This window comes from Mus musculus, chromosome 4 (assembly GCF_000001635.26).
Source record: "Mus musculus strain C57BL/6J chromosome 4, GRCm38.p6 C57BL/6J".
Lineage (NCBI taxonomy): Eukaryota > Metazoa > Chordata > Mammalia > Rodentia > Muridae > Mus > Mus musculus.
The window spans coordinates 126,713,584-126,737,816 of record NC_000070.6 but is presented as its reverse complement, the minus strand read 5'-3'; the positions used below and the strand labels follow the sequence as shown (position 1 = coordinate 126,737,816).

General features: G+C 49.0%; 1 protein-coding gene across 1 annotated transcript; it reads left to right on the top strand.

The window, feature by feature from the left end:
- The first annotated feature begins 1,547 nt into the window (after positions 1–1,547).
- Tfap2e (transcription factor AP-2, epsilon) lies at positions 1,548–21,814 on the top strand. Its single transcript, NM_198960.2, has 7 exons — positions 1,548–1,852; positions 2,165–2,647; positions 3,166–3,217; positions 15,740–15,962; positions 17,213–17,331; positions 18,264–18,405; positions 21,022–21,814. Exons 1-7 carry the CDS (start codon positions 1,826–1,828, stop codon positions 21,302–21,304), a joined length of 1,329 nt encoding a protein of 442 aa, NP_945198.2. The 5' UTR covers positions 1,548–1,825; the 3' UTR covers positions 21,305–21,814.
- Positions 21,815–24,233: the final 2,419 nt, after the last annotated feature.

Genomic DNA, 24,233 nt, shown 5'->3' with positions numbered 1-24,233 from the left:
CTGCCACTGAACTAGTTGTTTGACCATAGGCCAGTAAGTCACCTAGCCTCTCTGTGCCTTGTTCCTCACTTGAAAATGAGGGTGACAAAGGACTTGGTGAGTTAGGAGACTCCATATTAACGGTGTGTGGTGAGTGGGCACCGTGACCATTTCTATCCCCTCCCTATTTTCAACATGAAAAAGAAAACATCTTTCTGCTTTTTATTAAGATTTATTTATTTTATGTGAGTATATTTTTGCTGTCTTCAGACACACCAGAAGAGGGCATATGATCTCATTACAGATGGTTGTGAGCCACCACATGGCGGCTGGGAATTGAACTCGGGATCTGTGGAAGAGCAGTCAGTGCTCTTAACCACTGAGCCATCTCTCCAGCCCTCTGCTTTTTAAATTCTCATTGTCATTAGGATTTCTCTCACTTGCCTTTTCTTAATCCCCATCTCTGCTTCTTAGGACAGACGGGTTAAATTTTGGAAGAAAGAAAAGGGATTGGTAGTGGTCATTAGGGCATGTTTGACAGAGAGAAAGAGAGAGAGAGAGAGAGAGAGAGAGAGAGAGCACCTGCCATGGTGATGGTGACACACAAATGCGTAGACTGTGCCTAGGTGTGACAATGCACCCCTTCCACCCTGTGTCAGTATTTTGGCCTCTTCTTAAGTGCAGATCATGCCAGACTCCTACTCTCTGTGCCTAGGTGGTGTCCTCAGCATCCAAGGATCCTGGCTTGGCATTGAGGATTACCAGCTTAGAAAGTCTGAGAGAAGTCAGCATTTTCAGAGCGTTTTTTGGATCCAAAACCATGAAAGAGAGGTTGCTAACACCCCCTCTCTCATTCTCTCTCTCTCTCTCTCTCTCTCTCTCTCTCTCTCTCTCTCACACACACACACACACACACACACGCACACACACACTGACACAAGTATGCACATAAACTGATGGGCTTGAGTTTGCCACTCACCGGTGTATTCCACACTCACCCTTGGGTGGTCAGAGAAAAGACCATTTAACAGGGAAGAAAGCTGATACCAGAAACAAGGAATGCTTTGCTCAAACTCAAAGGCGAACGCGTACATTTGTTTAAGCATTAATTTTAAAAGATTTAGAAGGGAGTGGCGAGATCGTTTATTGGGTTAATTCATTGACCACGAAGCCTCAAGACCTGAGTTCGAACCTTCAGGACCCACAGGATGGAAGCAAATAACTGACTACTGCAAGTTGTCCTCTGACCCGCACATCGGGCACACGGGTGAGCCCTTCCACTAAATAAGTTAATGTAATAAGCAAATGTAAAGAGAAAATTCACAGACCCGAGCGAACACAGACCCCTGAGTTGCATTCCAGCCTCGAATCCCATTTGATCGCAGCTGCAAGCTTGGAGGCCAGAAGGAGCTCACATCAGCTGGACTCGAATTCATTCACTCCTCACCCCACCGGTTCCCACCAGAGCCACGCCTCCCTTTCCGCAGCCAAGGGAAAAGGCTGAGATAGGCCATAGCTTGTCTCTTTAATGCGCGCCCCCAGAGGCCCGAGCGCGCCCCCGCCGCTATAACTAGAGTGCATGGAGCAGGCTGAGCTCAGAGGGCGGGCGCTGGGCACCCGTTGCCCGACTTTTTTCCAAGTGCCATCAGCTCCCGTCTGGCCCATTTCCATGGACGCTCCCGCAGGCGTCCCCCGCTGAGTACCCCGTACCTTCTGGACTCCCGGCAGACTTACCCCCAGCTTCCAGACGGTGATCCCCGTGGGCTGTAAGGGCTCCCGGCTCTCGCCTCGCCGTCGAACGAGGGCTGTGTCTCCGCCACACCTCACGCCCCACACTACCCGCCCCATGTTGGTGCACACATACTCCGCCATGGTGAGTAGACTCGGGTCCCGGGCACACTGGGCAGAGGGCATCGAGGAGCCTGGCTGCTGAAGCCTCCAAACCTTCTGCCCCCCACCCCCGCGCCAACGAAATCGCGAAGGTAGGGGACCGTAGGGCCTCTTGGCAGCCCAGGAAGTGGTGGCAGAGACCCGTACGTGGTTGGTCTCCAGCCTGGGGCCGCGGCGCCCGCGGGGCCAACGCCGGTGGACAGCTGCAGGACACCCGCGAGCTGGAGGGGACCTGGCGGGCTGGTGTCTTTTCGGCCGCTCATGGGTCACCTAACGCACGCCTCCCCTTCTGCAGGAGCGCCCCGACGGGCTGGGCGCAGCGGCTGGCGGGACCCGCCTGTCGTCCCTGCCCCAGGCGGCCTACGGGCCCGCGCCGCCACTGTGTCACACTCCCGCCGCCTCTGCCACCGCGGACTATCATCCTCCTTACTTCCCGCCGCCCTACCCTCAGGCGCCGCTGCCCTACGGCCAGGGTCCCGACGCCACCGCTGCCTTTCCGCACCTCGCCGCTGACCCCTACGGCGGCCTAGCGCCCCTGGCGCAGCCGCAGCCCCCGCAGGCCGCCTGGGCCGCACCCCGTGCGGCCGCCCGCGCCCACGACGAGCCGCCGGGCCTGCTGGCGCCACCCGCCCGCGCTCTGGGTCTCGACCCGCGCCGAGACTACGCCGCCGCGGTTCCCCGGCTCCTGCACAGCCTGGCCGACGGCGCGCACGGCCTGGCCGATGCTCCCCTCGGTCTTCCAGGATTGGCGGAGCCGCCCGGTCTGGAGGAATTGCAGGTAAGCCCAGAGTGAGCCACGGTGGGTCCCGATGGGCAGCGATTTAGCATCCTGGCTGGAAACAAAAAAGTAACAAAAGTAGGAGCCCGGCTCTTCTCCCAGGTGCAACTTTCCATCTCTGCCGCTAACAGGGAGTCTTCCGTTAGATGCTGTCTGGCCAAAAGATGGCCTCGAACTGTGCCTGGGTGGCAGCAGCCCTCGTGGAATCACTTCTTTCTCTCCCCACTGTAGGGTTGAGCCATGGTGGGCATCCATACCCAGTCCCAGTCCGCAGGGGCAACCTGGGCCGGGGTTAGGAGAGGCACAGGAGTGGTCTATCTAAGGCAAGGCAATCATCCAGGCAGTGCTGCAGCTTAGACGCATATGGTGCTGAGCCCAGGCTATTCCTGGTCACGCCTGTCCCCCGGTAGCCGCCTCAGGCAGCCGGTGGTACGCGTAGGGCGGAGCAGACATGGACTAGGGGTAGCTGGGCGACTAGGTCCATACGGACCCTCACTGCCATCCTCTTCTATTTGCAGGCGATAGATGACCCTGGAATGAGCCTCCTGGACCAATCGGTGATCAAGAAAGGTAAGGAATGGTGTGCGACTTCCAGGGCAGAGTCAGGCCCTGGGTGCTCAGACCCATTTTCTTTCTCCCTGGCTGTTGTTTCCTGTGCGTCGCCCGGCTGCGTGGCCACGGAACATCCTTCCTCGCCCAGGAGAGAGGCCATGGCGCTAGCTGGATAATTTGACTCAGGACTTTGCCGCCTGAGGTGGGCTCGCACTACCTAGGCTGCAGCTGCTTGGCCTCTCCTCTCTGAAGGAAGGGCGTTCTTGTGGATCTGGAGTCGATTTGCAGAACGAGTTAAACCACTTCCCTGTTTCCTAAGAAATGGGAAAGGGAGCACTGTTGCCACAGATTTTGTTCAATGGTTTCCACTTTTATTGAGCTTTAACATTTTGGAGCCTGGCAAATGCTTTCTGTTCCTTTCTTCTCAGCAGACCGGGGCGGGGAGGGAGGTGCTTCCATTTCCCCTCACCTCCCAGGGCAGAGGATTTTCTTTAAAAGCATTTAGGATTAGAAGAGATGACTAGCTTGGGACGGGCTGTGTGCTCCTGGAAAGGTCTGCTGCTTCCAGGACTGTCTGTGTCTCTGAGCTTAGGGTCCTGTGCACACTCTATGTTCCTTTTCTAGGCAGCAGTGTTTCTTGGGGTGTGTTTGCTGCTGTGACTGTATTCGTGATTTGTATCTGTGGGTGTTGTGATATAGTTTCTATTTGGGGGCTTCTCTGAATACCTAACGTGTGTTCTGGAATTTGTCGTTTGGTATTTGAGGTGTTCTAAGAATGTGAGGGCCTCTCCTTGGTCCGTTGGTTGTTGTTGCTGCTGCTGTTGTTGTTTGCCTCCATATTTGTTTGTCTTTTGAATTAGTCAAAGGCAGGAGTGGGAGACACCCCTTGAGTAGAGTTAGTAGAGTTTTGGGTCTGAAGACCGAGTTCTAACCATGCCTAGGAAAGGTAAGACAGAGGCAAATTAGACAGAAGCAGAGACCCAGACCTTGGGCAAGCTTCTTAGAATTGGGGTGGGTGCCCAAAGGAATTCAGAGGCTCATGGGAGCCTGTAGCGCCCAAGGGCAGGCACACCTCCCGCAGGATTTGGCTGGAGCTGTTTTTCAAACAAGTGAATTCAAGCCCAGGCTGTTTGCCCTGCCTAGGTTCTCAGGGGAGGCTTGTGGTGGGAGTGGAGCTGGTACAAGGGGCTGGACTTCCAGAACTAGAGCTAGGTATGGAGTTCAGGAGATTAGCGAACACACCTCCCAGAACTTGGTGAGGGATGTCTCCAGGAATCTGGGACTCTCAGGGAGTACAGGGAAGAAGAGGCCCATGACCCACCTCACCAGCGCATTGCTAGCTGCACTTTGTTGGGTTCCTGAACAGCTCTTGTTTTGACCCAGTCGAAGGGAAAGTTGGATTTGCCACTGGGCTCTTTGCAAATCCTCCAGATTCTGGCTCCTGTCCAGGCTTAAGGGCAGAGAACCCAGGTTCATTGACTCCCTAGAGAGACCCAAGCTCTACGTTTTAGGAAGGCACTCCAGTATCCCAAGGCAGAAGAATCTACTGTTGATCTGAGTGCTTTAGGTCTTGAGAGTTCCTTGTAGGTTCCCGGGGCTTGCCCAGACCCCAAAGTGCACACCGGGGAATGAGTTGAAGCACTCTCAGAAACTAAATCAGTCTGAGGCACTGCAGCAACTGTGGGAAGGGAGGGAACAGCCCGGGACAACCTGCGGAAAGAGGAGCCTGGATCCACGGCAAGCTTGGAGATCTGCTATCCAGCGGGCCTCTGAAAGAGAAAAGGGGTCCAATGCCCTGGGATAGCGGGCTCCCACGACCCACCCCAAGAGGAGCGGCTTTGGCGAGTCAGGCAGCTCTACCACCAGACCATGTTCCCTGGGAGAGCCTCGCAACACGCAGGTTTTTTTGTTTGTTCGGGTTTTGTTTTTTTTATTTTTGCCGGGTTCTAAACGGTGAACGTCGGACTCGACGCTTCGCCAGGTGGGTGGCCATAGGTGACAGGTTAGCTACTGCTGTTGGTACTCAGGCCCTTTCAACGTTATCGGGCGCTTTCTGAAGACTCTGGACACTGTTTTCTATGGTGAGCGACCGCCCACCGCCCAAACCCAACCTTGGCGAAAGAAACTCCCGCCTTGGTGAAAGAAACTCCCGCCTTGGAACCCTGAAGCGTCTCGGCGTGAAGGGACCTTGCGCCGCTAGGACTTGGGGTCCAGCACAGGAAACCCTTGCAGCCTCGGGTCCCCCAGCAGAAGAGACCCTCCTCCTAGGGATGTAGGGAAGCTTCGGGTGTCCATCTCACCAATATCGCATGGCACCGGAGCCTGGACAGCCTCACAGCCCAGATCTGCACATCTCCACGGACTACAGGCACTTGTCCTGGACCGGAGGAGGTAGGGGCGTCCCCGCCGCTCCACCCCATGCCTCCATAAGAACTCCACCCTGTGAGTTGGGAGTGGGCCCGATTACCCTGAAGAAACCTGAAGGCAAATGAGTAGCACTCCATTTTCTGCGCCCAGCTGTCACCTTTAGTTTTAAAAACCTATCACAGACAGGTAGAAAGCGAGGGGTGGGGGTGGGGGCGGGGCGGGGGACACTTGAGGAGAAATGGCATTGCTCTGTGTTGGTGCGGGACGTTTTAGGAGCTCATAGCAGAGTCGGTCAGTCCCCCAGGGTTAGAGGCTTCCTAAAGGACAGACATTTGAAGGTGCTCTGTGTGTGTCTGCTCTGTGAGTGCTGGGTTTTGCATTCTGAGCACGCTGGGACAGTTACTCCACTAAGCACGGCTTGCACAAGCGCCTTACCTGTGTGTGTGTGTGTGTGTGTGTGTGTGTATGTGTGTGTGTGTGTGTGTGTGTGTTGGGGGTGGGGGTGCGATGGGGGGAGACAGGTGGGTGAGGGAGATTGTGGATATTAGAAAAGAGATAGAGCGGAATGGTTTGAGTATGAGACTGGAGAGACATCCCTCTTTTCTTCCAGAAGATGGTGGCTGATGGTCGGAGTGGGCACGCAGGTGATCTGGATCTCAAGGGGTCTCCAGAATAAAGAAGGAAATGAACAGACACCCTCCCTCTGTTCCCTTTAGCTCTAGGGGAGGGGGAGGTTCAGAAGGGAGGCTAGGGGCTAGGCCAGTCATTCCAGGACTTGAGAGAAGGGAGGGAGGCACTTGTCTCTGTAACAGGGTGGGTTTTTTGTTTTGTTTTGTTTTGTTTTTAACAAAACAAAACAAAAACCTAGTAATAAAGACAAGTAGAATATTTTAATTTTTTGATAATTTCACACATGTATATAATGAGTTTTGGGCATTTTCACCCCCACCATTGTCCTCTCTGGTCCCCCTCCCACTCCTGCTGAAATCTTTCTCACCAACACCCCCACCCCCCCCTTCTACTTTCGAGTCTTTCTTTTTCTTGGTGACCCACTGAGTTCCATTATGATTGCCTGTATGAGCACAGGTGTGGTGTGTTGTCTACTTATCATTGGCTGTACCTCAGCCCTAGCAACCATTAACTACCCATAATCCTTGACTTCGGGTTATTGCCTCATGAGCCACTCCTCCACAAGAAGTAATGTTGAAAAATACTTTTTTATATTTTTATTCATTTCTACATGTGTGTGTGTAGAGGTGGAAGGACAACTTATAGGAGGAGGGTCTCTCCTTCCACCTTTACTCGGATTCCAGGGATCAAATTCAGGTGCTAGGCTGGACAATAGGCATCTTTATCCGCTGAGCCATCTCCCTGACCCCACAAGTAGTATCTTAACGTATTACTTTAAAATTGAGAATAATGGAAACAAATCATTGAGGAACTATTTTATTTTTATGTAAAGTCAGAATCTAGCCCAGCCTTTCCACGGTTCTCCACAGTTCTTCATTTGCCTGCTAGGGCTTTCCCACCATAAGGCAACTGAAAGAACCATTGCCCATATAGAAATAATTTTAAATGTACAGAGGACAGTAGGAGCTGTGGAGTATATGAGGATCTAAGTGGTGCACCATCACCATCCGGCTCAATTGAATGATTTTAACTAATTAATTATTTAATTAATTAATTCAGTGTTTGTAAGGTCAGAGAGATACAGGACTTATGGGAGCTGTTTTCTCCCTCCACCATGTGAGTTAATTCAATCGACTCTGGGTCACCAGGTGCAGTGGCAAGCACCCTTCCTGAAGGTCTTTTAACAGATGTATAGAGTTGTATAATCACTTACCACAATCCATTTGAGACATCGATCACCCCTTGAGAAATTCCTTCCTTCCGATCTGTAGTGAATCTCCATTCCTGCTTCAAGCCTTACACAATGCCTGATCTGTTTTGTCCCACACATTTGCATATTCCAGACCTGTCTTGTAGATATGTGACTTTTGCATCCAGGTTCTTTTTAGCAAATGCTTTCAGGGTTTGTCCTATTGTAACGTGTCAGCTATTGGGTTTGGGTTTTTGTTGCTAAGTAGCATTGTGCTGTTGCTCTGAATGGCTTTCATTTTAACCTTCTAGAGGAGCTGGAGAGATGGTCCGGTGGCTAAGACCTCTTGCAGGGGTCCAGAGTTTGATTCTCCATAGCCATCCATAATCCCGGTTCCAGGGGGGTGCAAAGTCCTCTTCAGACTCTCTCAGGTACCAGGCATGCATAAGGTGTGCATACTTGCATGAAGGCAAAATATTTGTACACAAAGCTGGGTATAGTGGCTTTGAGCCCAGCACTTAGGGAGCAGAGGCAGGCGGATCTTTATAAGTTTGAGGCTAGCCTAATCTACATAATGAGTTTCAGGATAGCCTGGGCTACATAGGGAGACCTTGTTTAGGAAAAAAAAGTAAACAACAACAAACCAAGAAGTAAAATCATTAAATCTTCTTTTTAGGCTTAATTATTTATGCATATGAATGTTTTTCTCGAATGTGTATGCACCACATGCAAACCTGGAGCCCGTAGAGGTCATAAGAAGGTGTAGAATCCTCTGGAGTTAGAGAAATGGGTGATCTCGGGACCTGGGAATCAAACACCAGCCTTCTGTAAGAATAGCGAGTGTTCCAAACCATTGAGGTCTCTCTCCAGCCCCTGAATGGGTTTTTATTCCTTGGTGAGGTGGTAGGTATAGATGTGGTTTTCCTGCTCTGGGGGAAATTCCTAGGAATGGGATTGCTGCACTGGGTGTTCCATTGTATTTATTTATTTGTCGGGTGAGTGAGAGTGTGTGTGTGTGTGTGTGTGTGTGTGTGTGTGTGTGTGTGTGTGTGCACATGTGTGTACCCAGCATGGGAGCACTGTTAGAAGACAATTTTCTGGAATTGCAAATTCTTTTCACAGTGCTGGCATTGGCACTGGGGATTAAACTCAGGTCATAATGTTTGGTGGCAAGTGCCTTTTACCCGCTGAGACTTCTGTCCAGCCCCTGGTCCATTTATGTTTAATTGTTCAGAAACTTCCAGTAGGTAGAGTCTGTTTAGGGAATCTAAGGGAGGATGGAAGGGAGAGTGGAGAGAAGGAATGCTCAGCCATTTCCTCGAGTTGTTGGACTGTCTCACATTCCTGCCCGTCATGTGTGGGCGTTCTGGTCTCTCCCCCTCCCCCCCACCTCGGGTTGTCAATCATAACCACCTAGTGCTTCGCTCTGCTCCAACTCCTGTTTTCCTAGTGACTAGTGGTGGTGAGTCTTTTTTCATGTGCTTATTGACCAGTTATCTTTTATTTTTAAGATTTATTTATTTATTTTATGTATGAGTACACCATTGCTCTCTTCAGACACATCAGAAGAGGGCATCAGATCCCATTATGGATAGTTGTGAGCCACCATGTGGTTGCTGGGAATTGAACTCAGGACCTGGAAGGGCAGGCAGTGCTCTTAACTGCTGAGCCATCTCTTCAGTCCCAGGCTTTTGGTTCTTTTAAGATGTGTGTGTGTGTGTGTGTGTGTGTGTGTGTGTGTGTGTGTGTGTGTGTATCTACACACAGACACAGGTTACCCTGAAGCCAGAGGCATTCGATTCCTCAAAGCTGGAATTACAGGCAGATGTGAGCCAAACAATATGGTATTGGGAATACAATTCTGGCTTGCTTTCTTTCTTTCTTTCTTTCTTTCTTTCTTTCTTTCTTTCTTTCTTTCTTTTTTTTTTTGTTTACTTTTATTTTATGTGCATTAATGTGTTGCCTACATGTTTGAGGGTGTCAGATTCTCTAGAACTAGAGTTAGACACTGTGAGCTACCAGGTAGGTGCTGGGAATTGAACCCAGGTCCTTTGGAAGAGCACTTGGTACTCTTCATCCCTGAGCTGTCTCTCAGCTGGCACTATGTCCTCTTAACTGCTGAGCCTTCTCTTCAGCCCTGGAGCCCTAGGGTTCAGGGCTTGTTTTGTTTTGTTTTGTTTTGTTTTGTTTTGTTTGAGATAGAGTTTCTCTATCTAGAGAAACTGTCCTAGAACTTACTTTGCAGATCAGGCTGGGTTCAAACTCGCAGAGATCCACCTGCCTCTGCCTTCCCAGCACTGGGATTAAAAGTGTGTACCACCACCACCTGGTTTTGCTTAAAAAAAAAAAATTCTTTTATAAGCGTGTTTCCACCTTTATTTTATTTTATTAAAGATTTATTTATTTATTTATTTATTTATTTATTTATTTTATGTGTATGGGTACACTGTAGTTGTACTGATGGTTGTGAGCCATCATGTGGTTGCTGAGAATTTGAATTCAGGACCTCTGCTGGCTCTAGTTGACCCGGCTTGTTCCGGTTGACCCCAATAGCTCTGGTCAACCCTGTTTTAAAATTTTTAATGTGCATGGGTGTTTTGTCTGTATACAGTTCTGTGCACCACATGCATGCAATGCCCACAGAGGCCAGAAGAAAGCATTTGGATTTCTTGGACCTAAAGTTACAGTGGTTGTGAGCTACCGTATGGGTGCTGGGAACTGAACCCCAGGTCCTCTGGAAAAGCAGTCAGCATTCCTCATATTGAGCCATCTCTCAAGCCTCAGACCCTAGGTTTTCTGACAGAATTTCTATGTTGCTCAGGCTAGCCTTGAATTTGTTATCAAACTACCTGTCTTTTCCTAGTGCTGAGATGACAGTTGTGTGTCCACCATGACTGGCCATCTTTTTATTTTTATTTTTATTATTTTTTAAAGATTTATTTATTGATTATATGTAAGTACACTGTAGCTGTCTTCAGACACTCCAGAAGAGGGAGTCAGATCTTGTTACGGATGGTTGTGAGCCACCATGTGGTTGCTGGGATTTGAACTCCTGACCTTCGGAAGAGCAGTCGGGTGCTCTTACCCACTGAGCCATCTCACCAGCCCTCTTTTTATTTTCTTAACTAGAAATGCAGAAGTTCTGAGTTTCCATGATGTCCAACTTATAATTGTTTTCTCTTATGGGCCATATTTTGGGTATGTTGTAACTAGGAATTCTTTGCCCACCTAAAGGTCTTTGAAATGTTTTATTCTGTGTTTTCTTCTAGAAGGAACTAGACCTTTAACTTTTGTAACTTTAGTATGTTTTCTAGAAGAATATTACAAGCCTAACACTCAGTAACTAGACAGTGTCTACTCCTTGGATAGGAGTGGAGATTTGCATGACATGGCTTGTGAGTAATGAGAGCCCTTGTATTATTGTAGAGCTGTGTGTGTGTCTGAGAAATGCATGCATGCCCAGGAACGCCAGGGTTAGAGCACTTTGCCTTCAGGAATCATTGTGCCGGGGTCTGTCCTGTGGGTACGGAAGGCAAATAATAAGTCATGTGCAATCTCACCCTTGTTGCTGTGCCTACGCTAAGGGCAACTTGACATTTAGTTTGTTTTTGTTTTGTTTTATTTCATTTGAGGTATGGTCTCACTATGCAGTCCTGGCTGGCCCTGACTCAGAGATCAGCCTGCTTCTGCCTCCTGAGTGTTGGGATTAAAGGCGTGAGCCACTGTGTCCAGCAGGGGATACTGTTTGTGAGCACTGTTAGTTTTGCCACATGTACTAAGTGTTCCACAAAGCCTTCGTTCTTCTCCCGCTTCACAGGGCCTGCCCTTAGGGATACCTGGCTTTAATAATAGCTGTGTGAAAGAGAAAAACGTGGGCCTTCCGGCTCTCCTCACACCTCCCTCTGGCTCGGAGTCACGGAGGGAGGACAGAAGTCATAATAACTTTTGAGAGTCAGTTCTTACATTCTACCTGGTAGAGACTCTCTGGTTTCTTCTTTCTTTATTCTTTTTGTTTTGTATTTTCAAGACAGGGTCTCATGAGATAGACAAGGCTCTCCTTGAAGTCACGGAGATCCATTTAGCTCTGATTTCCAAGTGCTAGGACTAAAGGCATGGTCTCTGCTGCTTCACAGCAAACTCCAGGTTAGCTGGCTCACCAGCTTCCACTGGCTCATCTCTGCCTTCTGGTTCCCGCAGGAGCCCTGCGGTTACAGATCTGCTCGGCTGCATCCAGTTCTTTGCATGGGCTCTGGGAATCACACTCAGGTCATCAGGCTTGTACCGAAAGCCACCTGGCCAGTCTACAGTTTTCATCTTTTAAACTCAAGCTTGTTGTATAAAATATATAATGGAACAATGTTCATTCTATGACAAACATACATGTGACTGTGAGACCACTAAAAACCAATCAGCTATAGAATAGATATTTTACCCCAGATCCTCTAAGGACAAAGGACTCAGGTGGAGTGGCATGGGCACAGATGCTCTCTCTCTCTCTCTCTCTCTCTCACACACACGCACACACACACACACACACACACACACACACACATGGGATGTCTGGAGACATGGGGGGGCAGAGGGACAGGATGAGGTCCCCCCCCCTCTCCTGATTGCATGTCCTTGTTCCTCCCTCTGGGGGAAGGGTGGGATTAGGTGAGTGCAGGAACAGAGCAGCTCTGTTTTCATTTACAACTCTGAGCTCTTGTTCTAATGGATTCTGCCTGTCATGGCCATCACGGATCGTTGTACTAGTTTTCATTTGAAAGAGCATCAAGATTGTAGGTGTAGTGACACATGCCTTTAATCCCAGCACTCAGAGGCAGGTGGATCTCTGCCTACCAGCCTGGTCTACATATCAAGTTACAGACCATCCAGGGCAGTATAGTGAGACCCTGTGATTGATAGATAGATAGATAGATAGATAGATAGATAGATAGATAGATAGATAGATATCAGGAGTCGATGAGAGGTAAAAATGGCTGCTGCTAAGCCTGCTGACTTGAGTTGGATTCTGAACCCGCTCCTGAGATTTGTCCTCTGACCTTCTCACACATGCTGAGGCACACACATGTATGTGCACACACACAATAAACAGAGATGTAAAACACCAGCCAGCCCTTGTGGCCTAGGAGACTAAGTAACTTGATAAGACCTTTTTAAAACTAAATGAACAATAAACAAACAAACAAGCAAATAAATGGATAAATGGTAATATACCTTAGTGGCAAAGCGTTTGCTTAGCATTTGTGAGGGCCTGGGTTAGATCTTCAAGACTGAGGGCAAAAAGACACTTGCCTGGTGGCTGTCATACCCCCAGTCTGAGTTCCCACGCCCTTACATCATGGATTCATTCCACAGTCACTGATGGCCACTTATGCCAAGGTCCTGTCCCCACAAACTCCTAGCTGGTGGGAAGACAGCTGCCGAAACAGACAAGGACATCGAGAGCTGTAAGGATGGGAACAGGTATGCATGGGGCTGGGATCGAAGAGGGGCCGGGAGACTCTACTCACAAGATGGTGCCACAACTGAAGCTGAGTAGGGATAACTTAAGGAGAAGACACCTGTGTCTGTGTCTGAGGGAGCATGGTCAGCTGACTGCAGGCTCTGGGCAGGTGCCTGCTCCAGGCAAGAGGCTCTTCAGACTCCACATCTCTGGTTAGTGTTGTGTCATTTGTCAGGGTAAATTACGTACTCGCCTTTAAAAGGCCAAGCTATCTACTACGGTGGCCCACTAGCCACAAAAAGTATAGAGCTGAGGGTATTTGAAAAGTAACTGGCCTGAATGGAGGATAGCTGTATGTATACACTGCACATTAGAGTTTGAAGACAAAGTACAAAGAATGTAATATGTCTCTTTAAATATTTTTAAAATATTGATTACACAGTCTAGAGATGGCTCAGTGGTTAAGAACACTAACTGCTCTTCCAGAGGTCCTGAGTTCAATTCCCAGTAACTACATGGTGGCTCACAACCATCTGTAATGGGATCTGATTATGTCTTCTGGTATGTCTGAAGATAGCTACAGTGTACTCACATAAAAAAATATTACTTAGACATTGAAATTACTATAGCTCTGATTAGGATAAATAAAATGGTAAGCCCTATACTATTTACTATATTGAAATTAATATATTTTATTATTTATTTGTTTATTTACTTAGAGACAGGGTCTCTCACTGGCTGACCTAGAATTCACAGAGACCCACTTTTACTGCCTCTGTCTCCTGAATGCTGGGATTAAATGTGTGTGCCACCTCACCTGGCTCTCATTTTCTTTTTAAAGACTTATTTTTATTTATGTGTACGAGTGCTAAGCTGCCTGTGCGTTCATGTACCACACGAGTGCACTGAGCCTAGAAAAGGACAATGGATCCCACTGAGCTGGAGTTACAGGTGGTGATAAGCCCCTCTGTGGGAGCTAGAAAATGAGCCCAGGAGCTCTTCTCCACTGAGCCATCTCTCCAGCCTCTCATTACTTTGTTGTTGTTGTTTGTTTTGTTTTTTCGAGACAGGGTTTCTCTGTGTAGCCCTGGCTGTCCTGGAACTCACTTTGTACGCGAGGCTGGCCCCGAACTCAGAAATCCACCTACCTCTGCCTCCCAAGTGCTGGGTTTAAAAATGTGTGCCACCCGCAGTCCTGCTCATTACTTCTTAATGCTCTGCCCTAAATGATGTTTCTATGAGTCAGTCTTAAGTCTAGATCCTAAAAGACAAATGAGAACCAGGCAAGATCCCGAAAAGGAGGCGGGAGCTAAGACATGAAGGAGGATGAAGGGGGCAAAGATGAATTAGGATCAGGGACATGACCTTTGGGAGCATCTTTGGCCAGCATCATGACCCACTTCTGCTCAGTAGATGATGTCATCCTGACCTCTGTCTGAACATTCAGTTTCTTCCTTCTAACCTTGGGATATAGAGACCAGTGCTGCTCCACAGAGCTGCCCATGTGGAACTTGTGGGGTGTAATTGGCACTATTGATAGAGAGCATCATAGTATCTGGTTATGTGCTAGGTTTGATTCTCAGGGAGCTGAGCAGGCACTGGAGGGTGCCAGGCTATGGAGTGACCCATGTTCAGAAAGACTTCTCCAGACTAGAGTAGGGGACTAGAACGAGGGCTGCACAGACATTCAGGCAAAGAGCAAGTGTCGGTGTACACGAGAGAGGGGCCTGCTTCTCAGGCAGGCTAAGGATGTAAGCCATAGAACACAGTCCTGTGTGGGATGTGGCAGTCAAGAAGAGGCCAGGAGCAATAGAGAGGTTTCTGGCTGAGCGGCCAGGAGGGAAAAGGCTGGGACTGTGCCATCCCCAAAACCTTGGGATCAGGTTCTCTTTAGACTCTGTAATCTTGAGGCCCAGGAGTTCTTGATGTGGAGGTATTGAGACAGTGTTCTCTGAACACTGGGGAGGCTGAGTGCTGCGTTTGAGTCTCTGGTCCCAGGTTTGCGACTAGTTCAATGGACCAGCTCCCTGATGGCAGGCCCACTGTCCACCCATCTGGGCTTCAGTCTATGGGAACAAGGGCAGTCGCATTCATGGGTTGTCCTGTAGGTTTGAGAGGTGAGGTGGAACCTGCATGCGTGCAGCCATGAACGCTCAGTACCCAGTCCAGATGCCCCATTGATGCCCATGCCCACCACACACAGGCCTTCTCTCCCAATGCCCCCTTTCCCTGAATGAGAGAACCAAGAGAACTCTAAAGTAGCATGTGCCTGGCCGCTTCCTTCCTCTGCAACTAAGAAGGACGATGGAGACACTGCATGAAGAGCTTCCTTCCTGAGCCAGGAATTTAGAAAATCCCGAGTCTCCTCCTTGCCCTACACAGAGAATATTAGGTGTTATGGGGCATAGAGATCCTTATTTCCTGTCTTCTGGACTTGGCACAAAGGGGAAAGGCTGGAGGTCTAATAGCCCCAATCTTCTGTTTTCAACATGTGGGACTCCAAAACCCCAGGGTGGGACGGGGAGATTCATAGTAGAGAAGGGGCCTTGGGAACCTGGGTGATTTCCTAGACTCTGTCACAGAGACCCAAGAATCCTGCCTCCTTCTCTGATGGTGCCAACACTGGACTCAGGAAGGGGATACAGGGGCAAGAGCCAGACAGCTCTGGGTTCGGTGTTATGCCCATCGACTTACTTGGGCACGTCACTTCCACCACGCTGTGCCTCAGTTTCTCCTTTTGTAAAGCAGGGATACTAGAACCCTCCCTATGGAAAGTGTTGGAACCATTCAACAACACACACAGCTGGTGAGTCAACCTGCCTGCAGCACAGCTGACTGGTAGCTGTCCCGTGGTCACTGGCTCAATGTCCCCCCTTCTCTCTCTTCCTTTGCTTCTGTTCCACAGTCCCCATTCCCTCCAAAGCCGGCAGCCTCTCCACCCTCGCACTGTCCAAAGACAGCCTGGTTGGCGGCATCAGCAATCCCAGTGAGGTCTTCTGCTCCGTGCCTGGCCGGCTGTCGTTGCTCAGCTCAACATCCAAGTACAAGGTGACCGTGGGGGAGGTGCAGCGGCGACTCTCACCTCCTGAGTGCCTCAACGCCTCCCTCCTGGGGGGTGTCCTCCGAAGGTAGGAAGGCTAGCCCAAAACCCTACACAGCATCCCAGCTAAACTCTTCATTATCTTCAGACATTCTCACAGAATCAGAGAAAGGGTCAGCTTCACTCCAGGCCCAAACACCATATTCACCTCAGGTTCTGATAGAGCAGTGCCCAGGGGCTCCAGATTGTAATGGTCTGGGGGCAGACCCAGGGGCAAAGAAATAAATGTGGCTACAAAGAAAAAGGCCCGCTCACTGTAAGCAGGGTGGACGGGGCTGGCTCTGGGAAGGGTGGGCCTTCCTTTATCCTTTCTCCACCGCAGCACAGGCCTAATTGGTGTGAGTTTGGAGGGAACAGCATGGTGGGCCATGTCTTTCTTTCTGCATGTTCTTGTGGCCGGGAGGGGAATCTGCTTCAGGGATCAGGTGTAATGACCTAAGGGCTGCATGTGTATGTATTTTAGGTGATGACCAAGAGTGTTTCCATAGTGTGGGGTTCTGCAGTCGTTGGGAATGTGTGGCCTCCAGTGGTTTCTCTGCGTATATATGTGTAATTGCACGTGCATCTGTAGCTAGTTGGGGTTTTTTTTTAAATTTCTTTTCTTTTTTTCTTCTCTCACATGTTTCTTTTTCTATACAGCTAGTTGTTTGGATGTGCGAACCTCTGTTGTGTGTGTGTGAGGGGAGTGCATTTGTGCAGCTAGAGGGGGTATCTTCTTACTCATGGCCTCTGAACATCTGGAAGGGACCCATTTTGAAGCCCTAGGATTCTGTATAAATCTCTGGGACCCCAATTTGATGTGCACATGTATCTCTGTATGTTTCTTTGTGTCTATGTCTGTGTCTCTAATGTGATATGTGTGTCTCCATATATTGGAGACCCTGAGGGTGGGCTCATTTGTGTTTGTCATCCGGTGTGTCTCTGGACACAGTTTCACATGTCCCCAGCAACTGTGCTGAGGTGGGGAAGAAGGAGGCTCAGATGTTCCCCCTGTCCTGCCCCTGCTCTTGAGAGGACTGGGGAGGGATGAGGGGCTACTATAGTGGGGCGCTGCTCTTTATCCCAACCTTGGCCGCACAAAAGTGAGGTCAGGTAAAGGTTGGGATTTACTCAGAGACAACCCCCGCCCCCCAAAAAAATAAAAACCAGGTCATACCCAACCAAGCCTTAAGAGGGGCAAGGGATAAGGAGCAAGGAAGGTCTCTTGGAGTCACTTAGCCTGTAGGCTTTTCTCTGGTCTTCATAGTTGGTTGTATATTTCTGTCTGTGTACGTTAAGGGCCAAGTCCAAAAATGGAGGCCGGTGTCTGCGGGAACGGCTGGAGAAGATTGGGCTCAACTTGCCAGCTGGTCGTCGGAAGGCAGCCAACGTGACTCTGCTGACCTCGCTGGTGGAAGGTAAGCAAGGTTTGAGTATACATATGAATGTGAGAGACACGTCATCTGGTGAGACTTCCTGCTGTAGGAGGATATTGCGTAGTTATGGCTGTTAATACAGCTATATCTAGGCACATACCCTGTATGTACACATGATTTACACAGACAGTTGCCACGAATTGAGAATTTTATCACCTATGGTTTGAAATAGTTAAAAAAGTTTCACCTGTGCTGAACAAATACAGACATCTTTTGGTCATTATCACCAACACTGCAGGTAGCTAGGTAAGTCACCAAGATATAATTAGTGATATACAGGGGATGCATGTAGGTATATGCAAAAGTGATGTGTTTTTTTTTAAGATTTATTTATGTATTATATGTAAGTATACTGTAGCTATCTTCTGACACTCCAGAAGAGGGCATCAGATTTCGTTACAGATGGTTGTGAGCTACCATGTGGTTGCTGGGATTTGAACTTGGGACCTTCGGAAGAGCAGTCGGTGCTCTTAACCACTGAGCCATCTCGCCAGCCCAGTGATGTTATTTTATGTAAAGGAATACATATTTTGGTATTTGTGGGAAATTCTGAAACTAATACCTTTTATTTATGTGTGTGTACATACAGCAGAACTACTTCTGGTGTGTGTGTGTGTGTGTGTGTGTGTGTGTGTGTGTGTGTGTGTGTAGGGTGACGGGCCTGTATTTGGACATGTAGGTGATGGGGGTGCATCCCTCTTCCCTGGAAGTTGACAACTCTGGCCTCTGGCTGTGGGATACACGTTGGTCCCAGCTCCATCTTTGAGCAGAGAGTGACGGAAGTGAAGTTGAACCTGAGAAGAGAAACCAGACAGCATCCCCAGAAGCAGGCTGCTCCTCAGCCCAGGAGCGAAGAGTTCGAGGCTAGGCTCTGGTCTTAGAGGCACACCTAGTAAGATCTCCTCTTTCCCCAGGAGAAGCTGTGCACCTGGCTCGGGACTTTGGTTACGTTTGTGAGACTGAGTTTCCAGCCAAGGCGGCTGCTGAGTACCTATGCCGACAGCATGCCGACCCTGGGGAGCTACACAGCCGCAAGAGCATGCTGCTGGCTGCCAAGTGAGTAAGGGCAACGCCGTGCATGGCAAACGTGGATGCAATGCCCAGAAACACACATCAGACCTGGGGACATCAGATAGCTCTCAATCACACACATGTTCATACAGGGTATATGGCACCACATAGCAGATAGATTCCCTGTTTAAGTTCACATGGGAACAGTTGTATCTGCCATTCGGGCACATATGAGTAGATATCATTTTGTTGTTGTTCTGTTTTGTTTTTTTTCTAGACAGGGCTGTCTTGGATCTATCTCAATTTGTAGATTGGGCTGGCCTCGAACTCACAGAGATCCACCTGCCTCTGCCTCCCAAGTGCTGGGACTAAAGGTGCCACCACACTTGGCTTATGAGTAGATATCTTTAGGTACCATGTTTATCACAAGGAAACTTTTACGAACACTCCCACAAACTCCCAAGAGCACACACAAACACCATATGTGAACATATCTATTATATGCATACATTTTTTAAAAAAGATTTATTTATTTTATGTATGTGAGTCCACTGTCACTGTCTTCAGTCACACCAGAAGAGGGCATCGGATCCCATTACAGATGGCTGTGAGCCACCATGTGGTTGGTGGGAATTGAACTCAGGACCTCTGGAAGAACAGTCAGTGCTCTTAACCTATGAGCCATACATTTTGAAAGTGCCAGCTCTAGGCTTACAGACCTCGTGTAGGTGCTACATTCACCAACATGATAGGCGTGGCCACCCTAGACCCTGGCACGGGTCCCAGGCTCCCCAACAAGGGTTATTCTGTTTGAGACCTTTCTTCTCAAGACCTCAGGATATTCCTGACCCTCTGCAGGTCCCATTGTCACCTCCCTTACCATAGACGGCATGCTAACACTTCTCATCTCACCCCTGAGCCTTCACCAGAACCCCGTCTGTGCTCTGTCGCCTACATCAATGGCTCCTGCTGCTATTGCATTACCATCACTTCAGGTTCTCCAAAGGCGCCTCAGAGCCTGCTTAGCAAACTGGCATCCCACTAAAACGTACTATTAATCCATTTGGGTAGCTATAATAAGACGCCCTGAGATGGGCAGCAGCTCACTTCCCGTGGTCCAGGAGGTGGGTGGTTCAAGATCCAGGCAGCTTCTGTGTCTGGTGAGGGCCAGTTTTCTTACACACACACAGAACTTTGATGCTGCTGTGTTCTCCATACAGTAAAGGAGCGGGCATCTCTCCGGAAGAGTACCAGTAGAACGTATAGCAGTGGTTCTCAGCCTGTGAGTCTTCGCCCCTTTGGAGGCGAATATCAGATATCCTACATATTAGATATTTACATCACAATTCATAACTGAAGCAAGATTATAGTTATGAAATAACAATGGGATAATTTTCTGGTTGGGAGTCACCACAACATGAGGAACTGTTCTAAAGGGTCGCACCATTAGGAAGATCGAGATCGATAGGGTTCTATCCCCAAGACCTAGTTACCTCCCAAAGACTCTATCTTCATACCTCAGGAGAGGTTTTAATATCTAAATTGTGGAAAGCTACTATTTGAATGTTACCGGTCCCATTGAAGGGGAAAAAAACAAAAAAACAGAGGGGTGGGAACAAAGGGATGGAAGAGGTCAACATCTGAGGACCAACATCTGTAGGCTAAAGTCCAGTGCCCCTGAGGATCTGGAGCACTCCATCGTCCAGGCCAGCTGCCCTTTGTGGGTGTGGCCTTCAATTCACCACTGCACCCTCCCCATGGCACCTTCCTCCTTTAGGCAGAACCAGCCTCACAGGACTATTCCATACAGAGTCCTGGAAAGCTTTTTCCTGTGGCTAACGGAGCCTGTCCAAAAGGAGCCCTGCTCCGTTCTTGAATACGAATCAGCTCTCGCATCAAGGGCTTTGGGGACCTGAGTTTGTCTAAGACGCATGGCCTGGCACCAAGATGAGTGATGGGGGTTCCCCTTATCTGACTCACAAAGGAATGGACAGCCATGGGCTGGACCTGGGTTTGTCTCATCTCAGTCACTCTGGCAGGTCACCTTAGGATGAGGGTGATGGTATAGATTTGTGGGATGATATAAAAGGACAGATGCCATGTATGTGATATTGATCTAAGCACCGATATCTGCTGCCAGTTTAATTATGTAAGGCAGATTCTGGGCTGTTCTCATGCCTTCACAGACGTGTTCACAGAAGCACGGTGTGTGGGGAGGAAGAAGCGGTCACAGAAACTTTAATAGGCAGTTGAGTTGCATTCTATAAACAGGGCATCTAAGGAGGAGAAATCAGGGTCTTAGCACGCGCTGTTTCCCATATGCAGCACTGAGCTGCTGAGTTAACTTCTGTGAAAGGCAGTCTCCATTTTTTTGTGAAATGGTATGAATGATACTTGCAGGCAGTTGGGAAGTTCAAACTGTATAGATAATGTAAGGAATTCAGCCAATTGCTGGGTGAAGCGGTGCATGCCTTGAATTCCAACATTTTGGAGGCAGAGGCAGGTAGATTTCTGTCAGTTTGAGGCCAGCCTAGTCTACATAGAGTTCTAGGATAGCCAGGGCTACCTAGAGAGATCCTATGTCAAAAAGTCAACAAGTAGGTCCTCCCTCGAGTCCGGAACCTTGCTCTCTAACCTGTGATTGTTCTCTTTCCCCACCAGGCAGATCTGTAAGGAGTTTGCAGACTTGATGGCTCAGGACCGCTCTCCACTGGGCAACAGCCGCCCGGCACTCATCCTGGAGCCTGGGGTGCAGAGCTGTCTGACACATTTTAGTCTCATCACTCATGGCTTTGGAGGGCCTGCCATCTGCGCTGCTCTCACTGCCTTCCAGAACTACCTGCTAGAGTCACTCAAAGGACTGGAAAAGATGTTTTTAAGCGGCGCCGGAGGTGGGCATGGAGAAAGCAAGGCCTCGGAGAAGGATACCAAGCATCGGAAGTAACTGGCTCTTGTTCCCTAGCTAAATGACTCCCAGAGCCTGAGATGGGGCCTTGGCTCCTGGGGGTAAAATGTGGGATTCTATTCAGGCCAGAGAGAACATTTTTCCAGAAGCCCAGAGTGGGACATAGTTGGGTAAAAGAAGAAGGCTTTTCTGTGGTTTCTGGTAAGGACTCGTAACGCGAACTGGCATGGGAAAGTCTGGCTCAGGGGACAGAGCCCTTCCCACTGAGATGCCTGGGCAGCCATGGGTACCCCGAGGCTGATAACACATCAGAGGTGCTATTGAAGAATTAGTGACCTTCACTTCAGTCTCTTAGTCTCAGAACCCAGAAGGAGGGTCCAGTGGGCTCTTTGGATCCTTCAGGCTCTTGGAGACGAGAAGCTGGAGAGACCCCTGAAGAACGAGATGGTACAGCACAAACTACTGAACTTGAACCTAGGCTGCATTACCACAGTCCTGTTGCTGCCTGTCTTATTTATTTATATACGATCTAATTAAATTTGAAAATTAAAAAAAGTCCAGAACAAGTTATTTATCCTAATGACTTGGGGAATCATTTTACTGACTTCTGCTCACACACCAGGATGTCCACCTGGACAAAGATGGTGGGTGCTGTTGTTTACAAAGGGCACTGAGTGTGCTGAGAAGGAAGGGTATGTCAGACAGGAGGTCCTTCTGAGTGTGGGTACCGATGATAGGAATCCACGTGTGTGTGTGTGTGTGTGTGTGTGTGTGTGTGTGTGTGTATACACGTGTGAATACTGTGTGCATCTTATTTACTGTGACTTGTCTGTGTGCTCAATGCAATGCATTGCCATGGCTATAGGTAGACAGTCTGTGCCAGTGAGACACAGCTGACTGTTTATGTCTGTGTGTCTGAACTGGGCAGATGCTGCCTCTCTTCTTCCTGAGGATTTCCCTCTCCAAACATCTTTCCTGATAGTCTTTCCCTTTAAGTAATCACCCGCTAGACCATACCTAGCACACCGATTCTTAGGAGTCACTGTACAAAACACAAAGCCTCTTTCTTTTGCAGGTAAACTTTTTTGTTTGTTTGTTTTGTTTTGTTTTTCCAAGACAGGGTTTCTCTGTGTAGCCCTGGCTGTCCTGGAACTCACTCTGTAAACCAGGCTGGTCCAAACTCGGAGATCCTCCTGCCTCTGCCTCCAGAGTGCTGGGATCAAAGGCCAGCGCCACCACTGTCCGACTGGTTAAACTTTTTTGAAAGATTGCTCCATCCCTTCTTTTATTTCCTCACTCCCAACTCTCTACTCACTATTGCCCTGCCAGTCTGCTTATATCTGTTTAGCATGGCCATCAACGATCATGTCAAAGCTAAAGCAGTCTTTTTTGGATTTGATGTGACTAACCAAAAAGTATGGAGGGTGGGTCAGAAGAGAAGCCCAGAGGGACAGGAAAATGAATGGAAATATGCAGCTGTGGGGTGGGGAACCTCTAGAAAGTCCCAGAGACATGGGATGTGAGAGGCTCCCAGGACTCAGTGGAGACCTTAGCCACAGTGGCCAACAGTGGGGAGATGGAGCCTGGAGACCATCTCCAGGAGATAGATAGGGCCCCCAGTGGAGGAATGGGGTCACCAACCTACCTTCACATTTTTTGACCCAGAATTGCTCCTGTCTAAAAGAAATGCAGGGACAAACAGAGCAGAGATTGAAGGAAAGGCCATACAGTGACCAGCCCAACTTGGGATCCATCCCATGGGTGGGCACCAATACTCATTAGTAATATTTAGTAATCCTATTACTGGTACTATGCTGTGCTTGCAGACAGGAGCCTAGCTAGCATGGCTGTCCTTAGGGAGGCTCTACCGGAAGCTGAGACAGATGCAGATACTCACAGGCAAGCACTGGACTGAGGTCAGGGACGCCTATGGAAGAGTTAGGGGAAGGATTGAAGGAGCTGAAGGGGACGGCAACCCCATAGGAAGAACAACAGTATCAACTAACCCGGACCCCTTAGAGCTCCCAGAGACCGAGCCACCAACCAAAGAGTATATACATAGGCTGGTCTGGGCCCCTGGCACAAATGTAGTAGAGGACTACCTTGTCTGACCTCTGGGAGAGAATGAGCCAAATCCTGTAGAGACTGGATGCCCAGGGAAGAGGGATCTGAAGGGTAGGGGTCAGGGAGCACCTTCTCAGAGGCAAAGGGCGGGGGGTGGGGGGTGGACGGGACAGGGTGAAGAACTCTTGGAGGGGGACCAAGAAGAGGGGCAACATTTAGAACGTAAATAAATAAAACAATTAAGCCTTGTTTTGGGGACAGGTTTTCACTTAGTTCAGGCTAGCCTCTATGGAGCTGTAGGTGTGCTGCACAGGGGCACTTGGTCTCTTCTGGAATACTGTGTGGCCCCAGCTTTCCTTGGGGCCAAGGAAACACACACACACCGATATACATACATACATACATACATATACATATATATATACACACACACACACATATACACACACACACACACACACACACACATATATATGCTGTCTATGCCATATATATATATATATATGCTGTCTCTAAACAGCAGCCTGGGGTGTCGCGCTGCCGCCATTCCTCCTCAGGCCTGCTACAGCAGCCTCCCAACTGGTGTTCTCACTGGTGTGCCTCCATCCTCAGGCTGTGCTATGCAATGAGCCAGACATGGCTGGCTTCTCCAACCTCACCAACAATTCTCTTCATGGCTCACTTCACAGCAGCCATTCTAATTTCTATTTCCCAAGCATCATGTGTCAGGGTCACAGCTCATACGGTTGCCTTTGTTCTTCCCCTAGTATCTGCACATGCACTGTTAGACAAGGATGTTGTCTCGGTTAAGAATCCAAGGATGTGCCTTACTGTCTCAAGACATTGTTTTGTTTTGGAAATCATCCCGTGCATCCCAAGGTGGCCTCCAACTCACTATGCAGCT